This window comes from Mchenga conophoros, linkage group LG2 (assembly GCF_057382185.1).
Source record: "Mchenga conophoros isolate Kocher_MC1m ecotype Shallow Benthic linkage group LG2, M_conophoros_male_GT1.1, whole genome shotgun sequence".
Classification (NCBI taxonomy): domain Eukaryota; kingdom Metazoa; phylum Chordata; class Actinopteri; order Cichliformes; family Cichlidae; genus Mchenga; species Mchenga conophoros.
Window position 1 is genome coordinate 29,038,371 of NC_140527.1, and position 25,526 is coordinate 29,063,896.

Below are 25,526 nucleotides of genomic sequence, written 5' to 3' on the forward strand. Positions count from 1 at the left end.
CAATATCTATGTTAACTAACCCAAACTGGACTATACAGTATATCCATACAGCACGACTATTATACTGAGATCAGCCACTAGGTGTCACAATAATCCAATTATCTACTGCCCCCTGACTTCCTTTATGTTGGGTCCAAGCATGAAACAACATTCATATTCATTTAAGAAGAAGAAAAGAAGGACAAGACACTTTTTGGGAAAAAAAAAATAATTCTATTAAATTTATTTGTACATAAATTGTGCAACAAGTATATTTCCAGCCAAAGAAATCATTTCTTAAAAGCCTCACTCTTTCGTTACATACACTCTCAGAAATGGCTGGACGCATGTACTCACTCAAACCACTGTACAGCCCGTTACATTGTGCCCTGTGAAGACCAGCTGCAGCACTCATACGACTGACCACTGAAGTGTATGTGCCTCGAATTCAGAAATATCTCAATCAGTGCAAACAGGAGCCTGGCTGTGAAAAACAAGAGCACAGCACCAAGAACTCTGTATTTTAAGCTTAAGGCATGGTCAGTTTATGTAAGCCGTGTCACTGTTAACAAGATGTGTCAATGTCAAAGCAATTACACAAACTCCAAAAAGATAATGTAACGTAGAGGGTGTGTTATGTCGTTTGTGCCAGAAGAAAAGCAGAATATATCTGAAAAGTTAGAACAGCAGTAAAAGTGAAGAGGCTTTAGGCGAGATTTTTAAAAAGTGGAATGTATCCTGTTAAATACACAGAACAATTAAATATGGATACTTATTGTATGGGCTTTTTTTTTTTTAATCTTACACACAGCAACATTTTAGCTACTGTTAAACAGCTCACATTTAATTCAGTCAGCCAAATACAAAAGTAGTCTACTCGAGTATCAGAAGCAGCACTGAACAACAATCGGTCTCATTCAGTTACTGGCATTTAGTGTGCGTCATGTAATAGAAACATTCTGTCAACCTCTGGCAATAAAGTTCTTTGATAAGGATATGTAAGGCCATCAAGATGCAAACCAGTGGCTTATGCTAATTAAGACTTGTCTTAATATCAAATATTAGTCAAAAATCTGTGCGCATTAAATCTTGCTTATTCGCTCATGCACATTTCCTTAAGGAGTGCTTCAACAGGCCAGCGCTAACAAAATTTGTGCAATTTTGAATAGTGAGCAAGCTCAAGTGTTATGATCGCAGCAATGTCATTGGATATTAGCCTCCCACATGGGGTCCTTGGATCTTACTTTTAAACTCTGGACATTTGTATAGAGAGGGCAGCAGGTTTCCACCAACTGCCAGAAGAGCACGTTATATTAAAAAGAAAATATAAGCCTGCAGGTGTGCTTAACATGGATATTGATGCAGTTATAACACTGAGAGCACCAAGGAGCGATCAGTTTTCTTCTATAAGGTTCAGATCCAATTCTGTACAGTCTCTTTCAAAAACAATCTTTTGTCCTCCATCTGCAGGCCTCCTTTCGTCTTCCTCTTCCTCACTTTCACTGAGCGGCCCGATGCTGGCTCTTCCCAGAAACTCTGCCGGAGAGAAAGCCGAACGTCGTTCCACCTGTGAGGTCACTGGAATCAAACCGCTACCTGGTCCATATGCAGGGCTCTCACGATTACCAATCTAAGCAGGAAAAACCATGTGCATCATGATCATCATGTTACTATTTTTATAGACAAAAATAATTACTGTCTTGCGTCCTTGCATCAAATAATAAGTGATAAAGATAAAGTGGTAAAACATAAGTGATGAGATAAAAGCAAAAAAAGAAAAAAAAAAAAAAGATCACAAAAGGTCTCAAAGAGAAGGCTACATTTAAGGAAAGTAGTGAACTTGATTGCTCACCAATACTATTAGCCTCCGTCACAGAGGTACTGTAACACTGATGGACCACCTTCCTTGCTCACCTGTGTCATCTTGCTGAAGTCGAGGACTGGCCTTGGGTAGGGCAGAACATCTGGGTCATGGCGCCTCTTTAAGCGAGGTTTGCGCATGTCACAGGGCTGCGAGTGGCAACGTGGCAAAGCAGGGTGGAGGCCACGCCTAGATGAGGATGGTGTGCTGCAGGCTGAAGTAGGAGACGGAGACAGCGCTGGGTGCTCCAAGTCAGAACGGCCATATTTCAAGGCTGAACCTGCACAGGGTTGGGGGGGCAAGGGCACCGTAGGAGATTTCTGAATGTGTACAGGGGAGAGGGAGAAGCGACGCTGCAGCACATAGTGTGAGGTCAGCGGGGCCGGTGAAGAAGAGCACGAAGAAGGCGTAGCAAAGGATGCAGAACACGCTCCTTTCAGTGTATCGCAGGGGTCCCATGGGAAGCCCCATGATATCAGGGAGTCAGACGATAGCGCTAAGCTAAAGAAGGTAGGACTAGCAGATGAGTGTACGGAGGAAGAGGGGAAGGAGGAACTAGGACCACAAAGTGGCAAAGAGCTGGCTCCAGAGCCTGAACTAGATGCTCCACCACTGTGACAGCTACGTTTCACCGGGGTCCAAACCCTTGATGCGCTGGGATGCCAGGTGGTGCGGCACTGAGACAGATCCTCTGGAACAGAGAGGGACCGGCAGTGGCGTTTTGGAGGTGGCGGAGGTGAACTTTGGAAAGCCTTGAAGGGACGTTCTGGTCTCTGGAGTGATTCTCCAGATTGAGAAGTAGGCCATAGTGAATCAAGTCCACAGGAGTCATCCAAAACACTGGCAACAGATGATGGATGTGTAGTTGAGGTGTAGCTCTCTGAAAATGCCAAAAAGATAAACATGAGGCCAATTTCCCCACTGGTCACAAATGTTGCTCTTAACTCACTAAACTTGCCTTGTGTTGTTTTATGAGCACTCCACGAGACAGTGGGACTGGAGCCCACTGTAGGTAATGACTGTAACAAACAGAATGACTTGTTTTCAAAATCAGAAGTGAGAAAACCAAGTCAATGAAACAAAATCAGTTTGAAGGACAAGACTTTGTTCCATCTAAACCATCCAACTCACCACATTCACACTGAATGAGAAGGCCTTGTGATAGGGTTCTTCTAAACTCTGCTTACGAAGTTGCTCTGTTATAAGAGTCACCATATTTGTAGCTATGATCCAGGGAGAGACATGGAGATGAGGAGATTTACCAAGGGCAGTGAAAGTGTCATTAGTCAGAGTTCTGGCGTGGTTTGTGGCGTCCCCTCTACACCTCAACCAGCCAGACTGACCAGGTTCCTCACTTTGCCACCAACATCTTTATGCAACCTAGAGAGGCAGGTGAGAATAGATTGAAACAAATTAAATAAGTGGTTAGACAAACTGCAGAGAAATCAAACTAGTTTAGTCATTGTGGGGCAGAGGGTACTTTCTAATGTTTGTTTTTCTGTTTGGGAAAGCCCACAGCAAGAGGAACAGAAAAGCTGCACACCAAACACTGACCACAGGTCTATGTGAACCAAGCTAGGGCTTATAAGTTGCCCTTTCATTCATGCAGGAGCAGAAGTTTATGCTCACTAAGGCGAGAATCACACATGGACATGAGGTGACCCTGAACAAAGCAGCACGTCACATTTCATCAAATTAAGTTCATATTGTCATTCCAAATGGGACTCCAAAGAAAATTTTATTTCGAAGGAGATGCAGACTACAACTCAAGTGAAAACTTTTGCAATCAAGTCAGTAGGGTCCAATAAACTGAAATGACAAAAGTTGTGAGTAGTAAAGAATGGAAGGGGGAGGGAAAGACTAAAAGGGAAAGGATGGAGGGGGAAGTGTGTGAAAAATGAATGGGACAGGGGCTGGAAGCATACCATAGTATCTTTGTAAAGGGGACAAAAGAATAGTGACCAGGTCTCAAGGACTTACTTGAGGCCAAACCAAATACAGTCCTGAACTACTCTACTTGTAATCAAAAACTTAAAAAACAAAAAAAAACAAAAACATTAGTTACTGAATGCACAAACACCTGAAGATTCCCCTGCAGTAGCCCATGTATGGAATCCCAGGAAGTCTATTACTCAGTGCTGTACATCTCAAATTGAAAGTAAAAGACACAGAATGACCGTTGCATTAAAATGTAACATGACCCATTAGCCTTTGGACTTCTGTTTAAAAGAATGTGTAGAGCACATGTAGGGTGGAAAACCCCCCTTCAAAAAAACCAAATATTAATCTAGCAACTTTGAGGCCCTTTGATGGCATTTATATTTCAGCTCACTTAAGAGACTTTCGTTCAATCACTGTTGAGTCAAGATGTGGCCTCCAGGGCCTTCCTCCTCCTTGTGGCAAACAGTGCATTTGCTAGCCTAGTTCCACATGCCACAAGACATTATTTAAGGGGCACAAGACCAAGCTTTTTCCACTGTCATGTCCTGAACACAATCAAGAGCTGTCAAGTAACTAGTATAAAACTTTAGCATCACTTTTCAGTGTGACTAGCAAACATACATTCGATCAGCATAAGAAAAAAAATATAGGACGCTGTCGAAATGACAAGAAACCTCTAGCACAGCCACCTTGATAAAATAGCTTTGACTTAAGGACACTGTATTTAAAAAAACAAAATTAAAAAAAAATATTTAAAAAATGGAAAACAAGCGAGTTTAACACAGTGTTGCGCAGCTTACTCAAACCACGTTTCTGCCCATCAGCTAAAATTCATGAACTGCAATCCAGCTGTTGTTCGTTACAATGTAACACATTAAAATAATGCTAAACTTACAGGATCGATAGGATTCCGATTATAGCCGGTGAGCAAGGTGGTATGTGGTAAGCTAGCTCACGAACACGATGCAGCCAGTGAAGCACCAAGTTGTCAGCTAGCTCATAGGATAAATGCACTAAAATTACTAGCGTCAGTTTATTACAATAGATCTGATTGCGACCGGTTAGAGGCTTGTCATTCCAGTCGGTTATAGCTACGTTTTGTAAGGCCAGTATGAAAATTTGCGTTCCTAAATTTAACGCTAACCCAACAGTCTATGTCTAAATCACTTGTAGCGTTAGCTTGGTCAGGCAGCTTGGTTGCAAGCTAGCATGCTACAGCTGTCTTGATGTATTACCTGCTTTCAGGCGTTCCTAAGCAACCAAAGCTGCGCAGCGAGTGCACCGGGTGGCGAGCAGATTAACTGAGTATTTATAGCTTCTGGACGATACCAATTGAGAGGGTGTTTTTGTCACATGCCTTTACAACTGGTGATTCAAGAGATGCTTAAATGAGGTTTAGACATACCAGAAATGTATAACGTTTACTATTGTTTTTTTCTGTTGTTTTGGAGGAAATTAAACTGAACTCACAGCAAAACACATTGCAATTATTTTACGAGCTTCTGTCACTTTGACCGTCCCACAGTGACACCGTTCTGGTTAAAGCGAGAGCGTAATTTCAAATCTTCCTGTCTAACAATAAAGGCAAATGTATTTTATAATATAGGTCGAATAATAAAATATTTATTAAATTTAGATACCCTACCTTACCTGTGACAGGGGAAAAGAAAAGTTAAAACTACAAAGTGTTTGAACTTAGTGGGAAGTGAACTCAGCTCTGCCACCGACGCATGCGTATTGGGTCAGTTAGCGAAACAGTTTTCCATAAGTTTCTAGTCAATAGCTGTTATAGTTTATGGCATTGTATTTGTATCTGTATTTGGTATACGTGAAATTAAAAGAGCCAGAGATTAAGTTGTCATGGCGCAAGAAGAACTTCGGAAAGAAGAAACTCTTGCAATGAGGAATAGGCTAATCGGGTATGTAAGATGAAACTTGGTGTTTTCTTGGTGCTTGCTCACAGGCTTATTGTGCATATAGTGCAAATGACACGTATTGATTTCTTTGATTACAGACAGTCATGTAAACTGTTTTATTCAGAAGACCCGGTGAAAATAGTAAGAGCACGAGGACAGTATCTATTTGACGAAAATGGCAAACGCTATTTGGACTGTATCAGTAACGTCCAACATGGTAAAACATTATCATCCAGTCTCAAGTCCGTTTTTTCTAACCAATTAAAAAAATACAGTGTATTACACTTCTGCCACCTAGTGGCAGGACGTTTTAACGCCCTTACTGACATGTTGTATGTATGTTTTTCTAAGTGGGTCATTGTCACCCCGCCATCACAAAGGCTGCAGCAGCTCAAATGGACGTCCTGAACACAAATTCAAGATTCCTGCATGACAACATAGTCCTGTATGCTGACCGCCTGGCTGCTACCCTCCCCCAGAAACTGTGTGTCTTCTACTTTGTTAACTCTGGGTGAGTATTCTGTTGCACGCTCATACTCCTTAAAAAAAGCATTCTCTAAAGTACAATTACATCTTTTTTTTCCTGATAGTTCAGAGGCCAATGATCTTGCCCTACGCTTGGCACGTCAGTACACCCAACATGAAGATGTCGTAGTTCTTGACCAGTAAGTATTTTGCTCCATTGCAGCCCTTTCACCCCTGCAATTACACATGCTTTTCAGTTATAATGAGCTCTCCTTCTACACTAGTGCATACCATGGGCATCTAATGTCTCTCATCGACATTAGCCCTTACAAGTTCCGGAAACTGGCGGGACAGAAAGAATGGGTTCATGTGGTGTGTAAATTTAGAAACCTATTATCACAAAAACTGCTACCCAGCAATAGACTCCTGCTGATCTCAAAGAACATGTTCTTTCATCCTCCCAGGCACCTCTACCAGACACTTACAGAGGCATATACAGAGAAGATCACCCCAACCCAGGCCAAGCATATGCTGATACAGTAAAAGACCTTATAGAGGATGTTCACAAAAAAGGCCGTAAGGTACACTATAACCCAGTTCCATGCAGGCTCAATAAAATCTCTACTACACACGCTCAGAACAGTGCTAATAATAAGCACATTACACTTATAGTGCATATTTATTATCTGTTTTTCTTTAGATCTCAGCCTTCTTTGCTGAATCCCTGCCCAGTGTTGGTGGACAAATAATCTTGCCCCAAGGATACTTTCCTAAAGTTGCAGAGTGAGTAATTCTTCAGTTATCTGGTTGTTTTTGCTCAGCTGGTTGTACAACAATGAAAGTGTGGTGCCTCCTCGTCGTATTCTCCACAGATATGTGCGCTCAGCTGGTGGCGTGTTTGTGGCAGATGAAGTCCAGACAGGTTTTGGGCGTGTGGGACATCATTTCTGGGCTTTTCAGCTTCAGGGAGACGATTTCTGCCCAGACATTGTGACCATGGGCAAACCGATGGGCAATGGGCATCCCCTGGCATGCGTAGCAACCACTGCAGAGATAGCTGGAGCTTTTACAGCCAACGGAGTGGAGTACTTCAATACGGTGACTATACAGAAACCTTAATGTAGCATAAATTAATGCCCGATCTCCACACACAACCAGGTATTTGATAATAATAGCTATTTTACCATTTTACCATTAATATTAAAATGACATTAAGAGAGAAATGTCATTTTAAGACTTAAAACGTACATTTCACTCACAGTTCCTGTGTTACTTTTAAATATAATGCTTTTATGCATATTCTAAAGATAAATCACTCATTTTACTCTCCAACTTCATGCAGTTCGGCGGGACTCCAGTTTCATGTGCAGTTGGCCTAGCAGTCCTTGATGTGATCGTGGAGGAAGACTTAAGAGGAAATGCTGTGAGGGTCGGAGCCCACCTAAAAGATTTGCTCACAAAACTGAAAGCACGACATGAAATAATTGGAGATGTCAGGTAAGGATGCTATGTCAGCGGTATCCTGCAGTTCATAGCACTTAAAAAATAACTAATTGAGCTGCCGTATAATGAAGTCCAGTGACTCTACTAATTAAAGCTTGCCTACAGACATGTCCATGTTTACAGTGCCTCGTTGACATCTCACTTTTATTTGCAGGTGTGGTGTTTTGATCTTACTTAATCTAAAAATGTTCAATTATTCAAATGTATAGAAATTGTCCTCCATACCCTATTATACATATATTTGGTAGTGTTTACCCTTTGCAGTATAAAAAGCTAGATATGAATGACAAAAATCTCAGATTTTCAGACATGGACTGCAAACCGCTGCTAACGTGAATACTTAACATGTAAATATATTTGACAAGTATGCTAATTCTTTCATAATTCCAATAAAAGGCCATGTCTTTATTTCTGTAGAGGTGTTGGACTATTTTTGGGAATTGAGTTGGTGATTGACAGAGAGAAGAAGACTCCTGCCACAGAAGCTGCAGCGCATGTGGTCAAGAGGTGAGGGACTGCAGTGCAACATATTAGTTATCAGTTAGTTTTTACATTTTATGTTTTTTAAAAAAAAGCTTACTCCCCAGTGCTGTTCTGTGATTGGAGTTTGTCCTCTTTATATCAGGTTGAAGGAGGAGGATCAAATATGTGTCAGTACTGATGGCCCATGGGAGAACGTCTTGAAGTTTAAGCCTCCCATGTGCTTCGGCATGGAGAATGCAGAGCTGGTGGTGCAATGTATTGATCGCATCCTTACAGGTTAGCTGACTAACATTGTAAACAAGGTTATATGCATGCTATCTACTCAGTCCATAAAAACCTCAACACCAAAATATAACCATTTCATTTTTTTCAGACATGAAAGCCAGTGACCTCAAACTGGAAAAGGAAGACATCTAAGGTTTGTCAAACCTGTAGAAAACATTTTAATTGCATCAGACAGAGTCAGGTGGTCACATTCATAATATTTAGAGGTAGAGATTAAAATCTGTTCTTGAGGCTCCAGTAGACCAAACAGCTTCACAGAACATGTTGCCTCTTCCACTCAACACAGACTACTGTGGGGGTTCACTTTAGAGAAGTTGGACTTCTATCTGGAAATTAATAATTCAGAGAATATCAAAGCGGTGACAGTGAATTTTAAATAACGGTACTGCTGGATCAGCGTCGTCATTCGTTTCAAACTATGCCCATTTAAAGTGAAATATCAATGCAAATGTTTTAGTCATTCTCATTTTCAACAGATCATACCAGTCACCTCTCTGATGACACCCCACAGACTGGAGGTAAACACTACAAGCCACAACATATCATTGCCACCTGGGAAATGTAGTCTACCAGAAGATGACATTTTGAAATTCCACACTTTTATAATACAAAATAAATAAATTAAAGAAAATATTGACAACTTTTTTTTTTTTTTTTTTTTTTAACTGTAATCCTGGTTCTTGTATCATTTTTCTGCTGACAGCAGTTCACATAATCAGCTGTGACTTAACACTGATTGGCAACATGTTCTTAATACACAGCATGGTAGAGTGAAGCACTTACCAGACAACTATAACTCCCGGACACATTCACAAAAATTGCTCAAGTATTGCAGTTTAACATCTAGTGGGGTGGGTGTTACACTCAGCAAGTTATCCTGCAGGTAGTGAAGCCCTCTCCCACAGCTTCCCATGGAGATGTTAACATTACTTGAGACGAAACAAGCAAGCCAGTTAACAGTACAAAAACATTTAACGTTAACTTTACAAATAATAACAGAAAGATCCATGTGTAATATAAACCAAAAGTTTATTTCTACCAATTTGCCAAAGACACTAGAGGAATGAATTTCCAGTGAGAGAGGGAATACCCTCTTACATTTAACAGGCTTGCGTTCAGTTGAATAACACTAGTAAAGCCACTTAAAAATTGCAGACATGATGGGGGAAGAATCTCCTTAAAAGCCAAAATAACAAAAACAACAACAACAAAAAAAAAACAAAACCAAATAATTGCTGGTTGTCTTTGTCTACAAGGCCTTCTGCAAATATTTATTTGACACTCTTACAAAGAACCCTTTGATTAGTATAAATCCCTTTTTTTTTTTTTAAACCTCACCCCACATCTGAAGCCATGCAACTCACATCCAACACTCAGCATGGGAGAACAACAAAATCTATAAACACCAAAACAAAATGAAGAAACAAAAAAAAAAAAAAAAAAAAATTGTTTTATTCGCGAGCTTTAAAAGCTCTTGCTCATCTGTAAATCCAGTAGACATGTAAAAATACAACCATACAATACATTAGATTCAAAAAGGTACCAAAAAGTACAGTAAAAATAACACTTCCATCACTGGAAATGTAAATGGACACAAAAAAAAACAAAACAAAAAACAATATAAAATAAAAAGTGGAAAAGTGACATTTGCTTCCCCAGTTCCTCACTTGATCTGTACAAATGGAGCATGAGTCCAAATTTTCTGCCAACTCCAAAGGAAAAGCCAGAGCCCATGTTCGCTGTAGTCAGACCATGGATCTCTTTTTCTTATTTACTTTAGACCTTGAGAGAAAAACACGGTGCTTAACGTTACTGAGAATAAACCAAATGCGGCATGCAGTTACACAAAGACAGACAGGTGCATGAATGAGTTTGACTGGTCAGTGATGGACAGACACACTTTTTGGACGGGGGCAGGGGCTGGGAAGGGAGGGGGACACGACCTCTAGCTGTTACACCTAGCACTTTGGTGAAAGGTGAAACAGTCCTTTATTCCCGCTTTCAACCACCACAAACTCGACGCGTACTGATCAAACAGTCGCAGTACAGGTTCATCTAAAGATGGCCGACAGGTGGAATGAATCCATCTCTAATGATCACAGACCCCACAAGGCGGCCTACCCTAACCCCACAACAATGCTGGAATGGACTTAGAGTAGATGGAGATCTCTGGGGTCAGAAGGCACTAATGGTTACAGCTATGTTCTCATACTACCACGGATGATGCAGAAATGCATACCTGCACTATGTGTGATCAGTATGGCTTGTAGCTACTCTGGTGCCCTCCACGTCTTGGAGTTTTCCCATAGCTTGTATTGCCCTGGTCTGGAGGACAAGAGAAAAAGGGACTGAGTTCTTCTGTACAAAAAGGAGGACCAAGAAAATAAAGTTTCTCTCATTCTGTTTCTTTTCCCTGGGGCCACTTATCGCTTACTGTAATCGTAGCCACCCCCATAGCCGTAATAACCAGCAGAGTAGTCATAGCCACCATAGCCACCATATCCGTAGCCTTGCTGTCCATAACCATAGCCCTGGTTGTATCCCTGGTTCCAGTAGTTGTTGTAGCCTTGATTCCAGTTCTGGCCCTGGCCTAGAAATAACAAGTAGAAAGCTTTTGTCACAAGTCTCCAGAAACAAATTTAGGCCATGATTGAAATCAAGAGTCTTCTGAAGTGCACACAGATTTCGTGCTTACCTCCACGTCCTCGCCCACGTCCACCGTATCCACGGGCACCGTACTGCTGCTGCAGGTAGACCTCTTTGGGCTGCGCGATTTTAATTTCACACTACAATGTCACACAAAGAGCATCGTGTTAAACGTTTGCAAAGACTTATAAATCTGGCTAACTAAATTTCAGCCGGCAAGCTTGCTGTGCCATTACCTTGCTACCACCGACATTGTGGTACTTCTTCTCCATGACTTTCTTCACCGAAGCCTCTTCTTTGTACGTGATGAATACGAATCCCCTCCTCTTCTCTGTCTTTGGGTCCTGCGGAAGCTCTATGGTGTCAATCTACAAACAAAGAAATCAGAGTTTTGTAGCAGCCACCTCCAATATACCCACTTAATTCCATTAGATGCTGACAGGTGCTTCTAATGTACCTCTCCAAAGGTCCCAAAGTACTCCTCAATGACCTCCTTTGAAGTATCAGGGTTGAGTCCGCCCACAAAGATTTTCTTTACTGGATCCTTCTTCATGGCCATGGCTTTCTTGGGGTCAATCTGTCTCCCATCTAGCCTGTGCTCCTTCTGTTCAAGAACCTATTAGACAAAGAAAAAACAAACACATGTAAAATTGCCCACATTGTGAAAATATGCCTCACGTGTCCACATAATTACATAACTTACCTTTTCTACGCTGGCTGCGTCTTTAAACAGAATGAAACCAAAGCCTCTTGACCGGCCTGTCTGCTGGTCCATTTTGATGGTGCAGTCTGTCACTTCGCCAAATTTAGAGAAGTAGTCTTTAAGATCCTTCTTGCTTGTGTCCCAGCTGAGACCGCCAACAAACATTTTCCTGAGCACAGGAGAAGGGACACTGTTAGCAGCAGCAGCTGCAGGCACCCCCCCACTAACAAGCTTCACACAGTAGTGGTAGTGGGTAGAACCAGGGGTGTAGATATACAGGCTGTCCCAAAACATCTGGTGACCCAGTAATGTAGGGGGGTAGGTAGGTAGCACTTGCTTTAGCTTTTAGCCGTTAGCCATCTTTCAAGGCCGGTTTAATAAAGTGAGAAATCCCCATGGTAGAGGCACAGCACCCACCCCGTATCTGCTGCTTTTCTAAGCAACTATATATTAGATTTAATCTTTACAGTGGCGCCCATCCCCCCCCTCTCCGCGCTGCACATGGCGCCAACAAAAGGCCGGTTGAACAAAGAGCCGTGGCAAACCGCTAGCGCTCATTAGGGACGCCTGCTTCCTTCACAGATTCACAGCAGGCCTCTTAAACTCACCCGGCATCCTCCTCGCCCTTGCTGGCGTCGATCTGGCCTCCTTCCGTGCCGCCGTTTTGCGAATTGTCGTCGTCCTCGGGCCCTGCGTCCTCTCCGCAGTCATTCGCGGCGGCGCCGTCGTCGTCGTCGTTCCCCTCCTCAGTGAGGCCGGCTCCGTTAAAATCATCGTCGACTTCGTGGCCGTTTTCCGATGTTTCCATGTACTGTTGCTCTGACTCAGACATTTTGCACAATTATACCTAAGTCCCCCAACACAAACAAGATAGAGTAAGGAATTAGTGATACAGTTGTGGGGGTTATATAATGTGTCATGCCGTGCATGCCTCGCCATTTCCATGGTGCCAATACGTGCTTTTCCCACCATTTTGGCCGGCGCGATCGCGTTCCCTGCATTCAGAGAGCCCCGCTTATTACCGAGTGCCGGGAAATGGCCACAGAGTTACGTTCACTTACACATCACAGTAACCAAACTGCATCTTTAGCGCATTACTGCCAAGGGCAAATATTAGAAAAGTTGTACACATATGTATCGCGCTGATAAACCGAGCCGGGACTATGCAACTCAAATTCGCAGTTACGTAATGCCGAGGCCGATACGGCCGCAATATCAGTCTACAGTTTTAATAACTACAAAAATTACCTGCACGTACCCCAAAAAACAACTGTTTAAAAAATAGATAGATTACAAGAATCGCATTACTTACGTGACAATATAATGAGAAAAAAACTAATCAGGCTAATGAAATACAGAAACGTACTTACTAATCACACAACCGGAGAGCTCTCTTCAAGATGGATTCTCCCACACGACGGCAACTCGTGGTTGGTTTTCTAGAACCAGCAGGAGAAAAAAACGACCTTTTTGCGCAGAAGCCCTCTGATTGGAAAATCTCTGCTGCCATTCACGGCACCGACCAATGGCATGTAAGACAGTTTTTTTCTGTTTTTCTACAAAAGATGTTCACGCCTCGAGAACTCAGGAAGGAACTCAGAGTACTTTCAGAATGGTGTGTTCACTGCTCGGTAATTTCAGCTCCACTCAAGGAACTTGGTCTGAAAATTACCAGTGAAGTTTTCATTATTAATAAAAAAAAAAAATCATAAAGTGACGTCATCAAGTTATATCCATATTCATAGAGTGCGAGATATAGGTAAAACAGCTCAGATAAAGTAACAAAACACACTGGCACAGTAATCCATTAATAATCTATTTTTTCCTTATTGATTATTTAAATAGGGAAGTAGCCCTGAACCTTCACTCAGTTTAATTCTTTTGCTCTCACCTGTGAAGACTTGTGAAGGAGGCTTAGAAAACACAACAGGGCCCAAACTACAAAATCCAAACCACTGACCAGCGGTAAAAAATTAGAAGGTCAAACTGAAGTTAAAAGAAAAGTAAAAAGATGAACCACCGCTGTTCTTAAACAGTTTGATGATGAGAGAAGGATTAACCTCCACCGGAGTGATGGAAAGCCCAATATACGGAGAAAGAAGGGATCTGCTTATCTGTGAAGCACAGTGGCGGTTGTGGCATGAGAGGTTTTGGCCATCACCAGATCTTTACCCAGCTGAACATTTCAACTCATGAAGAAAAGACTGAAAGGACAAACCCTGAAAAAGGTGCTGAAAAAGAACCCTGGAGAGACATAACTAATGAAGAGACTACTAATGAACTAATGAAGAAATAAGAAATATGATGAAGTCTATGGGTCATAGAATTGATGTAGTTATATATATTCTATGTTTTAAAAAAAACACATTTAGATGCCAGTAACGGCAATAAAAAAAAATGAAACTGATCTCTCTTCTCAAATTCATCTTTTGGTTTCACACTCAAATGTCTTCAGTGCACAGTAAAAGCTAATTGATTGGCTTGAGGTTGTAATACACACAATTGTATATGTATAATCAGATACAAAAGCATTGAAGTGTGTTGACAGAACTCATAATTTTCTGTCATTCTTTTTCTAAATCCTTTTACCAGAAATATGTGTGTGATAAAAGGATATACACTTGGGTTATAATGCTTCAGTCCATTTATTTAAGAAAAAAATATATCCTGAGCTAGTCATAAGCACTTGTGTTTACAGTATAAGCAGCTTTCTGTATACCTGGTGAGTTAGGAACAAACAGAGTCACACACTGCAGAACAAAATGTTCACAGCTGGGTAACTGCAATCATCCGTTTCCAACAATCTTAGCATATAAATGTAGGAAATGGTATTGGAAGTACCCTCTTACTGAATAAGCAGACCCAAATGCACAAATAAGTTATTATTTTCACTAATAGTGAATCAATCTGAGTGGAGCAACAGCAACAGAACTGACTCAAAATCAAATATTGCTTGACTGTGTTTATTGTGTTATGGTGTGTTGATACCTGTGCATTCCTGTATTATCCTTTTGTGTTGCACATTTCGATGTTTTTTTCTTCGCTACCTAGCCTGACCTGTCTCCCCAATGTGATGTTTGTATTGTATGTACGGTCGGCAAGGTCTGTCATCTCGGTTGTGAGCAAAAGACCTGCAACTGACAAATAAAGGTTATCTCATCTCATCATCATCAAAATCAAATAAAGTTATTGAGTGTTTTGTCAACAAGTAACATTCTGATCTCAGCTGGGTTCATACAGTCGACCCAGGTTATCGGATGGATTCAGTGCAACCATGTTCACTACTTCAAAATGCACTCTTTTTAAACAGCGTCATTTGCAGACCCTATAAAATTGTTTGTCCTGTTATTTGGTGCTGCCAAATATTTACTCTGCTGTCTACTGCCTTGTCGACCAGCAGTGTTACCTGCTGGGTTGGAGATGGAGTGGCTCTTCGACATTAAACAGTCACCAATAGTATTATTGCCAATAATACTGAATACTTTCTTTCCCCCTTCCAAGTCAGATGGTGCACTGTTTTGTACGGAGGATAAAAGAAATATTTAACATGGCCACTTTTACCTAAAAGTAACTTTCATATCCTTCCAACAAAGTCAAGTTCACTCACAATGAGACTTCTTTAAATATCTCAAGGTAAAAAATGACATAAGATCACACACGAGTGACTTTGAAAGTGCAGCACCAGACACACGTATTTTCCCAGCTAGGGCTAAAACCACTGCAACTCAATGGGAAGTAGACCTAGGTTAACAATTATCAGAGGATATATGGGACATAAGTTTGAAAAATATACTTTGTCACAACACTGTATGTTCAATTAGTGCCAAACCTGCTGTAAAATAGTTTAAGGAGCTGCCCAAATCAAATTATTCAAAGATTAAATTACAGAGAATATTTCCAGACCTTTCATCCCAGCGTGATAAAGTTAGGTTCATAAGTAATCGCCACCATAGATTTAAAAACACAGACACACAAGATTCAAATTACAGTGCAACTTTATTTCAGGGAGTTAGGCAAAAGTGTTGCATGACCCTTCAGGAATGACAGCCAATTGTACACGCAGTCCCCCATTTTCAGAGGCTCAAAGGTAAATGGACAAACTAACACAACTTTACATTGAATTGTTCTTAATGCTTAGAAAGTGCTTTGAGAGTTCAAACCTTACTACAAGCAGTAAGAAAGTGCTTTCTTTCTTTTATGAAAGCTTAATTCAACCAAACACTTTTGTTTGCCTTTAATGAGAAAATAACCTACTCTACCTCCTGAGCCACAGCCATTTTTGATGCATTTAGTTAAAGGTTAAGAAGTTGTGTCTATATTTAAGTGATAAGAAGACTTTTAACTTTCATCCATCCATCCATTTTTCTAACCCAAATTCTGGGGCTTAGGTAAGAGGTGAAGTACAACCTAGTCAGATCACCAGTCTATTGCTGATTTATGCCAGAAAGCAAACAGATGCTTACGACTGAAAATATGATTTATTTCATTATAGCGTTGAACAGATTCATTTCTCAGTCAAAAAGAAAGACATTAAACTCTGTGCTCATTGCTCCTTTTTCCCCACTGTTTGCCTCTCATTGCTCCTCTTCCACAACGACTGCTTCACATATTTGAGGTTGGTCTGGGTTGTTTTGGATGAGCCAGTCTGCAAGCCAAATCTATCAGGAGCAAACATACAATCCCCATGTTCACAAAGCTCTAAACAGCTGGCTAATGACTGAACACGTATAGCTTCTAATACTTACAATGGGGTTGAGTGGCTTGTTCATGCAGAGCTCAGTGAGCCCGCGTAGCAGAACTGGGTTTATATACCTGCTCAGGTATTCTTCATTTTCTTCTCTTGAGGGTAAGGGTTCAATTATAGCTGCATAAAAAACACACAGGTCAAAGAATGAAAAGCATTCAAAACACTTGCATATGCACAAGATCTCTATGTATAGAAGATTATGTGTGGGTGTGCAAATTACTTACAGTTTGGGAACATGAATTTGATCTCCCTTACAGCTGCTTGAAATGAATCGCTTCCATGAAGGGCATTTTGTAGCTCAGAAGTGCCATATTTTGCTCTAAGGCTGAAGAAAAGTACAGCATTCTTTATTTGTACATCTGCGTATGAGTTTTAACAGAGCTGACCTTTAACCCATACCTTTGATAAAAGTAATATACCAAGCCTTGATGATGGGTCAGTCAAAGGACACGGTGAACTAAAATTCTGAGGCTGAGATCCAGAATTACAATCAAACACTGTAAGTTATATACAAGTCAAATTTATATTAAAAAAATGCCATGTAAATAATACACATTATTACTGTTATTCATTTGTCTGAGTCCAAGGATGGGGCAGGTTTGCAGAGAAATATTCAAGTGCTTTTACACCAAAGTGTGAGCATGCTGCACAGTATACTGTATATTGTGTAATAATGTCAGTCTTTGATTTTCTTCTATTCTATTCAAAATCTAATTACACCCCACTTTTCATTATCCCAAGCAATGACACTGACCACTCTGGATGGGTTTCTCTGGCCTTGGCACTGTTGACAGGTCCTATGATGGACTTCCAGTGGGCGATAGCATTGTCGCATGCTAGCATCAAGGCAACGATGGGGCCAGAGCTCATGAAGGCCGTCAAGCTGGGGAAGAAATGCTTTCCATACTCCTCTGCGTAGAAATCACTGCATTGCTCTGGACTTAGCAGCAGCTTCCGCTTCTAATGCAGGGATTAAATATTGGATATGACAGAGAAAGCACATATGGTGGTGAACACAGTCATGATTTATCTCTAACCACATCAGATACAGTAGATCAGTTTAATTTCAGTAGGCTGGTATTCTGAGGCTATTTGCTATTTGCATATGCATACTTCAATTGCTTTTACCATGTGCAAAAATAGTTTGTCCTGTCATATTTAATCAGCCAATCACGTCACAGCAGCTCAATGCATTTAGGCATGTATGCATAGTCATAGATCTTCTGAAGTATAAACTGAGCATCATAATTTGGCATAAACAACACGAAAGCATGGATCCATCCTGCTTTGTATCTATGGTTCAGGATGGTGGTGGTGGTGTAATAGTGTGGGGTACATTTTCTTGGCACACTTCAGGTACCAGATGTACGATCGATTTATGACACAGTATACCCATCTTCTGATGGCTGCTTCCAGCAAGACAACGCGCCATGTCACAAAGCTAAAATCATCTCAAACTGGAATGTTTCCGACAACCATGCTATGAAACATTCAGGTGGTTCTGAGGGAAAAGGGGATCCAGGTTTACTAGAAATAAAGTGCCCAGTGATTGTATTATCAACTATTGTTTGTTATTATTGTTGTTAAGTTATTGTCTTCGTCCCATCACCCCCAGCCAGTTGCATCAGATGTCTACCCCTGCCTGAGTCTGATTCTGCTACAGGCTTCTTCCTGTTAAAAGGTAGTTTTCCCTCCCACTGTTGCCAAATGCTTGCTCAAAGAAGGACGTTTGATTGTAGGGTCTTTACCATAGAGAATATAACACCTTGAGGTTACTGCTGTTGAGATTTGACGCTGTATAAAATTGAATTGCATTGGATATTAACGCCCTTTAGTGGAAAACCTTTGCGCTACTGATATCTGCAAAGGAAGAAAATCTATTACTTTTAAAAGGGGCATTTATATGAACGAAGATATCACACTTCTTATAATAGAAAATAGATAAATTATTTCCTCAAAAATCCTCAGCTGGATAGCCTCGTCCCTGACACAACAAAGTGCACCCCACAGTTCTCATCTTGTAATTTACCAACGTAAGAAACTTTAACATACCTGCAGGATGGTGAAGCCCGACTTGAGGATAATATTCTCTATCTCCGCAGCTTTGTCGATGGCATCTGGTTTAATAATGGCCAGTGTTCTTTCCACATAAATACGAAGAGGTGAACTTTCATCCATCTCCTCTCGCTCGCTAACATCAAATCAGACAGACGCTTGTAACGTTTATCTTTATGATATTAATTTACTTAATATTAATAACAGCTGGCAATGAAGAGTTTGAGTAGCCTCATTATAAAAAATTTTTTTTTTAAAGCGAAACTGCGATTACTCGTTCAATTAAACCACTGACCCACCTTCTGGATGTGTATGTCTGTTGCTAGGATGCACGTGTACGGCACCGCATGCAGGACAATTCTTACGATGTAAAAACTCGCGAATTCAAAGGTTCAATAAATATTTGTCCCCCTTCGTCAAAAATGTATCAGCTTCTCTTAAATCTGTTTAGTTACATAAAATCTTGCCAAATATCTCAGGGTATAGTAAGAATCACAATAAACATGATGTGGGAGATTATGTTATAGCTCAGTGAAGAAACCTTTTCGTGGATAGCTGTACTTGTATGCCCCCTTTTTGCGTGGCAATAACTATTAACAGTGTTATTCCAGCAGCAGATCTGATAATCAGACTTTTTTCGTGACTCGAAGATTTTGCAAACCAAAGTAATTTAAATATGGAGGACTGTCACATTGGGGTACACAGTATAAGGGGGCACCTTACCACCCTGGTTTAACTACCAGGATGACAGTGAAAATACTTTAAAGCAACACTTAAATATTACTAAAGTAGACATTAATGCTTTTCAAAGGGCATTTAATTGACTATTTGAGGACTTTTACTGCACATATTTAAAGTTGAGCCTCTTTGTATACAGATCACATCAAACCTTCATACTCTGTAGCATTGCTGCTCTGTGACCTGCTTCTCTCTCTTGACTCAGGGAGTAGGAACAGTAGACCTGACCCTTCATATATTTGAAATCTTATTCGTAAAACAGATACAGAGATAAGAGGCTTTTATCATTCAGGGAGCATCTGTAACATGATCTGAAAAGTAACCATTAACTAAAGATATCAATTGAGTAAAAGGTACAAGATCTGAGATCCACAAACTTGCACTTAAATATTATACTAGATCTAATTTTTCCTTCTTAAATCAGACTTAATACTATTAACTTTTCAAGGGATTGCACAGGTCAGCACCCTTGTACCTTTTTTATCTTTTCAACTGGTAAATTCCTTCAAGATCATTGAGGTCTGGGGACCAAATGCTCCTAGCTGTCCATATGTCCAGATTAAAGCACAGAGGAGATTGGCCTTTGCTGTGATTGCTCCTGAAATGTGCAACAAACTCCCTCTTCACATCAGGACCTCCCCAACATTAGACACTTTCATAACCAGTTTAAAAACCCACTTTTATTCGTTGGCTTTTAAACCAGAATGAATTCCATTTTGTTTTATTTCTTACTCAAATTTTCTCATTTTATGCTTCTTTTCTTAAATTTTGTCAATTTCATCTCCTTTGATCATCTTAAATGTACAGCCCTTTGATCAACAGTTGTTTTAAATGTGCTATATGAATAAATTTTACATTAACCAACTTATATGAGAACCACCAATATTATACAATGTTCAGAGCAAGACGGGACACATTCTTTCCAAACAGTCTTTTATTTAAAGTTGCTTCAATGAGGATTTCTTATCGAGTTCCAATGGTGACCTGCCACACTCTGATCAGGTTGTCAGTGTAGCCAGCAAACAGGGTCTGTAAAGAAACCGAGAACATAAAGTCAACGCTCATCAATTTCTGCCGTTTTATAGTCCGATCATATTCAGATAACTGTTTTTAGTGCCCCTCATATTTGCAGGACTGTCACCAGTGGACATCAGAGGTAAAAGTGAATGGGAATAATCAAGGGGGTTAAACACTAAAATCACCTCTTCTGACAGACATGCTTAATATATGTTTTTCTTACCTGTCCATCAGCAGACCATGCCAGGGAAGTACACTGTGGGGGTTCGGCCTTGCTGTTTGTGCTGATCACTTCCTGTCTCAGCTCGTCCACAATGATCTTGCCCTCCAGATCCTACAAGAAAAGAAGAACCAAGAGGTGGTGTGATCACTAACAGGTATAAAACAGTGACTGAAGTTGAGCACCAAAATTTATTATTAAACTAACAAACGAGGTTAGAGCTCAGAAACAGCCTCTGGTTTTCATCATAGAATACAGCTGGCATGTTAGGTTACATCACTGCCCTTTACAACTTTAATTTTTAAACACACAGACCAGAGTGTGAAGCCTTACCCAGATCTTAATGCTGGGTCCAGTGGCAGCACAGAGCCAGTAACGGTTGGGGCTGAAGCAAAGGGCGTTGATCACATCACCGCTGTCCAGGGTGTAGAGGTGCTTGCCTTCATTCAGGTCCCACAGCATGGCCTGGCCATCCTAATGTGGAAGACAGAAGACATCCTTCAGTTCAAACATCTTTGTGTAACATTTAAAGCAAACAGTCACTTTTAAAAATCTTCAGCACTAATGATGATCTCTTTAAGGTGCAGGAATCACTCAGTAACAGCCTCTGGTGTCATCAATATTAAAACAGATGCATGTAAAGAATACATCATAGTTGAAACCTGCAGGCTTTAATTTACTCCTATTAAGTGGAGTAAAAATGATTTAAAAAAAAAAAGACATTCAGTTAAACTCTGCCTTACCTTTCCACCAGATGCACACAGGGAGCCATCAGGAGACACGGTCACTGTGTTCAGGTAGCCAGTGTGACCAATGTGGTTGGTCTTCAGCTTGCAGTTGGCCAGGTTCCACACCTATGAGCAAGGGGCACACTATGTTAGGCCTCCACTGTTATAAGCGCCATCGTGTCAGCCTATCTGAGCTTTGCTCTCATAAATAATTCTCATCACTGAGTTCAGTTAAGCCATGCGAAAAGTTTTTAAATCACTGAGCAAACCACACAACACAAAGTTTCCACAAAGGTAACATACCTTAACCATCTTGTCCCAGCCACAGGAGACGATGATGGGGTTGCTGCTGTTGGGGGAGAAGCGAACACAAGACACCCACTCAGTGTGGCCCTCATCCTGCAAAATAAAGAGCTTTGTGAATTCTCAAAGCCAGATTATGAGTTATGCTGGTATTAAAAACGTCACGTGATGCTATTTGGTTTGTGCCCTCATCAATAGTACTCATCAACGAGATCAGGTAATACATGCAAAATTTGTAATAATCATCGAGCAGACAAACCATATAACAAAGTTTTATTATCTGCCAGATCATTTTATCACAATCAGGCAAACAATGTGGGGAAAATGTAGATGTCAACAATAAAGTGCCATCTAGTTGCTTTACATTAAAGCTAGCATCTTTAACTGTTAAGTGTCTCGTTCAAAATAATATTAAGGCATTAAGAAGTGGCTGATAGCTGCAGGAGAGCATTAGATGGAAGTTCACCTGGATGGTGTACTTGCAGACTCCAAGAGTGTTCCACAGCTTGATGGTCTTGTCCCGGGAGCCAGACACGATCTGGCGGTTATCAGCAGAGAAAGCCACGCTCAAAACATCCTTTGTGTGTCCAACGAATCGGCGGGTGGTGAGACCACTAGGAAGAAAAATATGCAGGCATTTCAGATCAACTAAATTACTGCACACCTTAGCATAACCAATCAATGCATGCCTGCTGCCACTGCATCCAAATACTACTGACGAGTCCAAGGCCTAGACATTAATTTAAGAGCCAGAAAAAAAAATTACTACACCAGTTTTTCTTGTGTCTTTGTTTTACAATGCGAACACTGACACTGAAAAATAAAAAATACAACTCAAGATTTTAAAGCTGTGGATGCACAATCCAGCAAAACTGGCCCATCTGCACATTTATTACCATCACTGTTTTCAGCATAGATCTTAGGCAGTGAAATGGTGCACACACCCAAAAGCCAGCTATTTGAGGCCATTCAAGAAACACCAATGTTGCTGCTCAACTGAGTTTTCAGTGATAAAAGAAATGAAAAAAATCAAGGAAAACACAACGGCCAGAGGTGAAGAAAAGGACAAACTATGTGGTTTGGGTTCACAAGTAGTCTGTGAAATCACCAAAGAATGCAGCTACACTTACAGTTTCTTCCATACTACTTGCCCTTAATCAGTTAAGCAAAAAAACCCTCTCGTTTTCTGACTTTGCTCCCACACAGTAACAAAAATCAGCTAAATTATGTTCAAACTTCCATTTCCCCTTGATTTTGTGAGTCCAGTGTGCAAATACAGTAACAGCAGCTGATGGATGTGTGATTTTCTGAGCTCATACTAAGGGTAGAGGGTAGGTGATGGGTTTGACAGAACCTGTGCCTGTCTGAGTACAGACCTTCACCCCATTACCTTTGTGGTGGTTCTGTCTGCGTGAGGTCGATCAGACTGCTGAAAAGTCAGTGTGACCTGATCTAGACAACTTAGGCTTTGTTGGTATCAGATCTCATGTACTGATGGCATAGAGAACAATTTGATATTCTGAAACTAACTAAGAAAACACTTCATTTGTAAGACTATTTTTGGCATATAACAGATCTGAGAAACTAGGCCTCTTCAAACTCAAGTGATTCATAAAAAATCAAATGTCATTTAGAAGACTTGGCTTTTCACCTGTACTTCTAAACATCTGCCCAGGGGTAAAGACTCCCTGCACTTACGTGGTGAGATCCCACAGGCGGAGGGTCCCGTCCCAGGCTCCGGACAGGGCAAACTGTCCATCAGAGGAGATCACAACATCACTCACAAAGTGAGAGTGACCCTTCAGGGAACGCTGGGGGATACCGTAGTTGGTTTCATCACGGGTCAGTTTCCACATGATGATGGACTTGTCTGAAAAAAAGCAACACGTTTTCATGTCTCAACGTCCAATATTCATTCAGGAAACGAATAATTTAAGCATCAGCATGCATCGATTGCTAGCACTACATGCACACCTGTTAAACTTCGGATCCACGGGCTCAGTCTACGAAGGTTAGGAGGGTTTTGTTGCTAAATAATTACATTTATTCAGGTAACTAAACGTGCTATAACCCTCCTAACAAGTATGGACATCAACGGGTCTGTTACAGATGACGACAGATAGCGCTAGTGAGCTTAGCTAACCTGCTTCTTTCCAGCTAGTTAGGACCTTTTTTATGTAAAAGTTTGAGCCCTCTTTATCTAATATTACGTGGTTACTCATGTTTTATCTGCTCCTTACACACCAGTTTAAGTATCTGCCTCACATTACAGCGGCAGCAGCTAGCTTAATAATGCTATCTGAGCCATGTTGGCGCAACCGGCGGGGGAAGCCTCACCTCGGGACGCCGACAGGATCATATCGGGGTACTGGGGCGTAGTGGCGATCTGGGTGACCCATCCACTGTGCCCCTTCAGGGTCCCCCTCACTGTCATCTGCTCGGTCATTTTGGCGAGGTTCGGTGGTGCCTTTTGCAAGGATGGATTCGGATTTTTCAGAGGTCCGGGAAAACCTAGGTCCTCATCGCATCTAGGCACAGAGGAAAAGGAAGTTCAGACCCGGATGCAAAAACTAAGAGGGGGTGAGAGGCCCGCGGAGGATTCTGGGATATGTGAACTTCAGCCCATTACACAGCGACGTGTGTAAAAAGAAACGAAAACAAAACCTCTATTACTACCTCTAGTATGTGCTACAGATTATGTTAAATTCATGCTCTCTATGTGCGTCATATTTAGTAAAAGTTTTGATAAAAATGGTCCTCAAAAAGCCCCGAAAACAAACAAACAAACATGTAAAACAACAATCATAAAAATGTATCAAGGTACATTTTTCATAATAATAATAATAATAACAATAATAATAATAATAATAAATAAAACACAAAACGCAGTTATAGTCATTTTTGTTAATGCTCTCTACCCAAATAGAAATTGAGCTTAATTCATGTAACGTCTAATACTTGTATTTACGTACAACCTATTTTATTGCTCATCAAAGAAGAAGAAGAAGAAAAGGAATTGTTGCCTGGCTCTAAATGCTTTCAATACTTAATATAGTTATGTATTTCCTAATTAGTTTTCATTTTTATTTCATATTGACGTATTGTTTTTAATTCAGTTTAGTTTCAGGTTTTGTTTATTGCTTCCAAATGTTTAGTTTAGTTTTTAATAGATTTAGTTTTAGTCTCTTGTTGTATGGAGGACATATGCCAGATGCAAGGTTTAGGCAATTCACTACAGGTATTCAAATAAAAACAAACCTTTTTTTTAAAACAATTAACTCTTTTTAGTTTAGTTTTTGTATTAGCCAGGTCTGTGTTGTATATTTTTCATGGTATGAAACTATGAGCAGCAGAATTCATTCTTTTTGCATACAGTGTGTGAATTCTTCCACTTCAGTGATTGAATTATGGATTATTTCATTTTGATCTGGATTCTAATCTGTATTTTTCTTCTTCACTTCTTCACCTTATATTGTCATTCAGAATTTTTTTTTTTACACCCGTTGAGGGTTTTTTTTATAATTGTTCAGACGTGTGCGAAGCTTTGCTTTTAATTATAGCACCCTCTAGGGGCGAAATGCTTTGTCACAGGCGCGGGTATTTAATCCCGAGTGATTGTGTATATGTCAGATGCTCATGACAGACCTAATCAAAGACGTTTTTTTAAACTGTTTATTTTACCAAAAGACAGAGCTCCTCAGAAACACTTCTTTGATACTCAAATTTCATATCAAAGTGCCTGCTGTCAAAGAGTGTAGACAGCAAGAGCTCAGTAATCAGTGAACTGTACCATATGTAAACATTGGTGTAATCACAACGAATGATCTAATGGTTCTGCTCCATTACAGCATCTCAGAAAATATTTAAAAATGAAATAATTGTAGTCTTAGATGATTTGACATAGAAATAACAATATCACATCTTTCCATGCTTAAA

General features: G+C 40.5%; 5 protein-coding genes across 6 annotated transcripts; 1 reads left to right on the forward strand and 4 right to left on the reverse strand.

Annotated features, from left to right (window-relative positions):
* Positions 1 to 208: 208 nt before the first annotated feature.
* On the reverse strand, positions 209 to 5,109 carry LOC146582187 (protein FAM53C-like). 2 transcript variants are annotated; one of them, XM_085292705.1, is made up of 5 exons: positions 5,017 to 5,109; positions 2,972 to 3,220; positions 2,799 to 2,859; positions 1,894 to 2,720; positions 209 to 1,609 (listed from the first exon to the last, which is right to left on the reverse strand). In XM_085292705.1, the coding sequence occupies exons 2-5, from the start codon at positions 3,053 to 3,055 to the stop codon at positions 1,373 to 1,375; spliced, it is 1,209 nt and encodes a 402-aa protein (XP_085148831.1). In that variant the 5' UTR covers positions 3,056 to 3,220; positions 5,017 to 5,109; the 3' UTR covers positions 209 to 1,372. The 2 variants fall into 2 exon arrangements, with proteins under 2 accessions (XP_085148831.1, XP_085148841.1); XM_085292715.1 differs by lacking the exon at positions 5,017 to 5,109 and adding an exon at positions 4,677 to 5,010.
* On the forward strand, positions 5,090 to 10,065 carry phykpl (5-phosphohydroxy-L-lysine phospho-lyase). Its single transcript, XM_085292671.1, has 13 exons — positions 5,090 to 5,700; positions 5,796 to 5,914; positions 6,049 to 6,208; positions 6,288 to 6,362; positions 6,447 to 6,534; positions 6,627 to 6,743; positions 6,863 to 6,945; positions 7,035 to 7,260; positions 7,505 to 7,659; positions 8,083 to 8,172; positions 8,291 to 8,424; positions 8,522 to 8,566; positions 8,910 to 10,065. Exons 1-12 carry the CDS (start codon positions 5,642 to 5,644, stop codon positions 8,563 to 8,565), a joined length of 1,350 nt encoding a protein of 449 aa, XP_085148797.1. The 5' UTR covers positions 5,090 to 5,641; the 3' UTR covers position 8,566; positions 8,910 to 10,065.
* hnrnpaba (heterogeneous nuclear ribonucleoprotein A/Ba) lies at positions 9,444 to 13,301 on the reverse strand. The gene is made up of 9 exons (XM_085292726.1): positions 13,153 to 13,301; positions 12,391 to 12,629; positions 11,783 to 11,951; positions 11,537 to 11,695; positions 11,316 to 11,447; positions 11,129 to 11,219; positions 10,868 to 11,023; positions 10,673 to 10,758; positions 9,444 to 10,215 (listed from the first exon to the last, which is right to left on the reverse strand). The coding sequence occupies exons 2-8, from the start codon at positions 12,612 to 12,614 to the stop codon at positions 10,688 to 10,690; spliced, it is 1,002 nt and encodes a 333-aa protein (XP_085148852.1). The 5' UTR covers positions 12,615 to 12,629; positions 13,153 to 13,301; the 3' UTR covers positions 9,444 to 10,215; positions 10,673 to 10,687.
* Positions 13,302 to 16,241: 2,940 nt separating this feature from the next.
* On the reverse strand, positions 16,242 to 18,932 carry nme5 (NME/NM23 family member 5). Its single transcript, XM_085292751.1, has 6 exons — positions 18,884 to 18,932; positions 18,582 to 18,720; positions 17,284 to 17,489; positions 16,754 to 16,854; positions 16,528 to 16,646; positions 16,242 to 16,440 (listed from the first exon to the last, which is right to left on the reverse strand). The coding sequence occupies exons 2-6, from the start codon at positions 18,705 to 18,707 to the stop codon at positions 16,357 to 16,359; spliced, it is 636 nt and encodes a 211-aa protein (XP_085148877.1). The 5' UTR covers positions 18,708 to 18,720; positions 18,884 to 18,932; the 3' UTR covers positions 16,242 to 16,356.
* A 1,306-nt stretch (positions 18,933 to 20,238) lies between these two features.
* Positions 20,239 to 24,143, reverse strand: rack1 (receptor for activated C kinase 1). Its single transcript, XM_085292739.1, has 8 exons — positions 23,928 to 24,143; positions 23,289 to 23,460; positions 22,057 to 22,204; positions 21,591 to 21,686; positions 21,303 to 21,413; positions 20,893 to 21,033; positions 20,563 to 20,673; positions 20,239 to 20,351 (listed from the first exon to the last, which is right to left on the reverse strand). Exons 1-8 carry the CDS (start codon positions 24,034 to 24,036, stop codon positions 20,286 to 20,288), a joined length of 954 nt encoding a protein of 317 aa, XP_085148865.1. The 5' UTR covers positions 24,037 to 24,143; the 3' UTR covers positions 20,239 to 20,285.
* Positions 24,144 to 25,526: the final 1,383 nt, after the last annotated feature.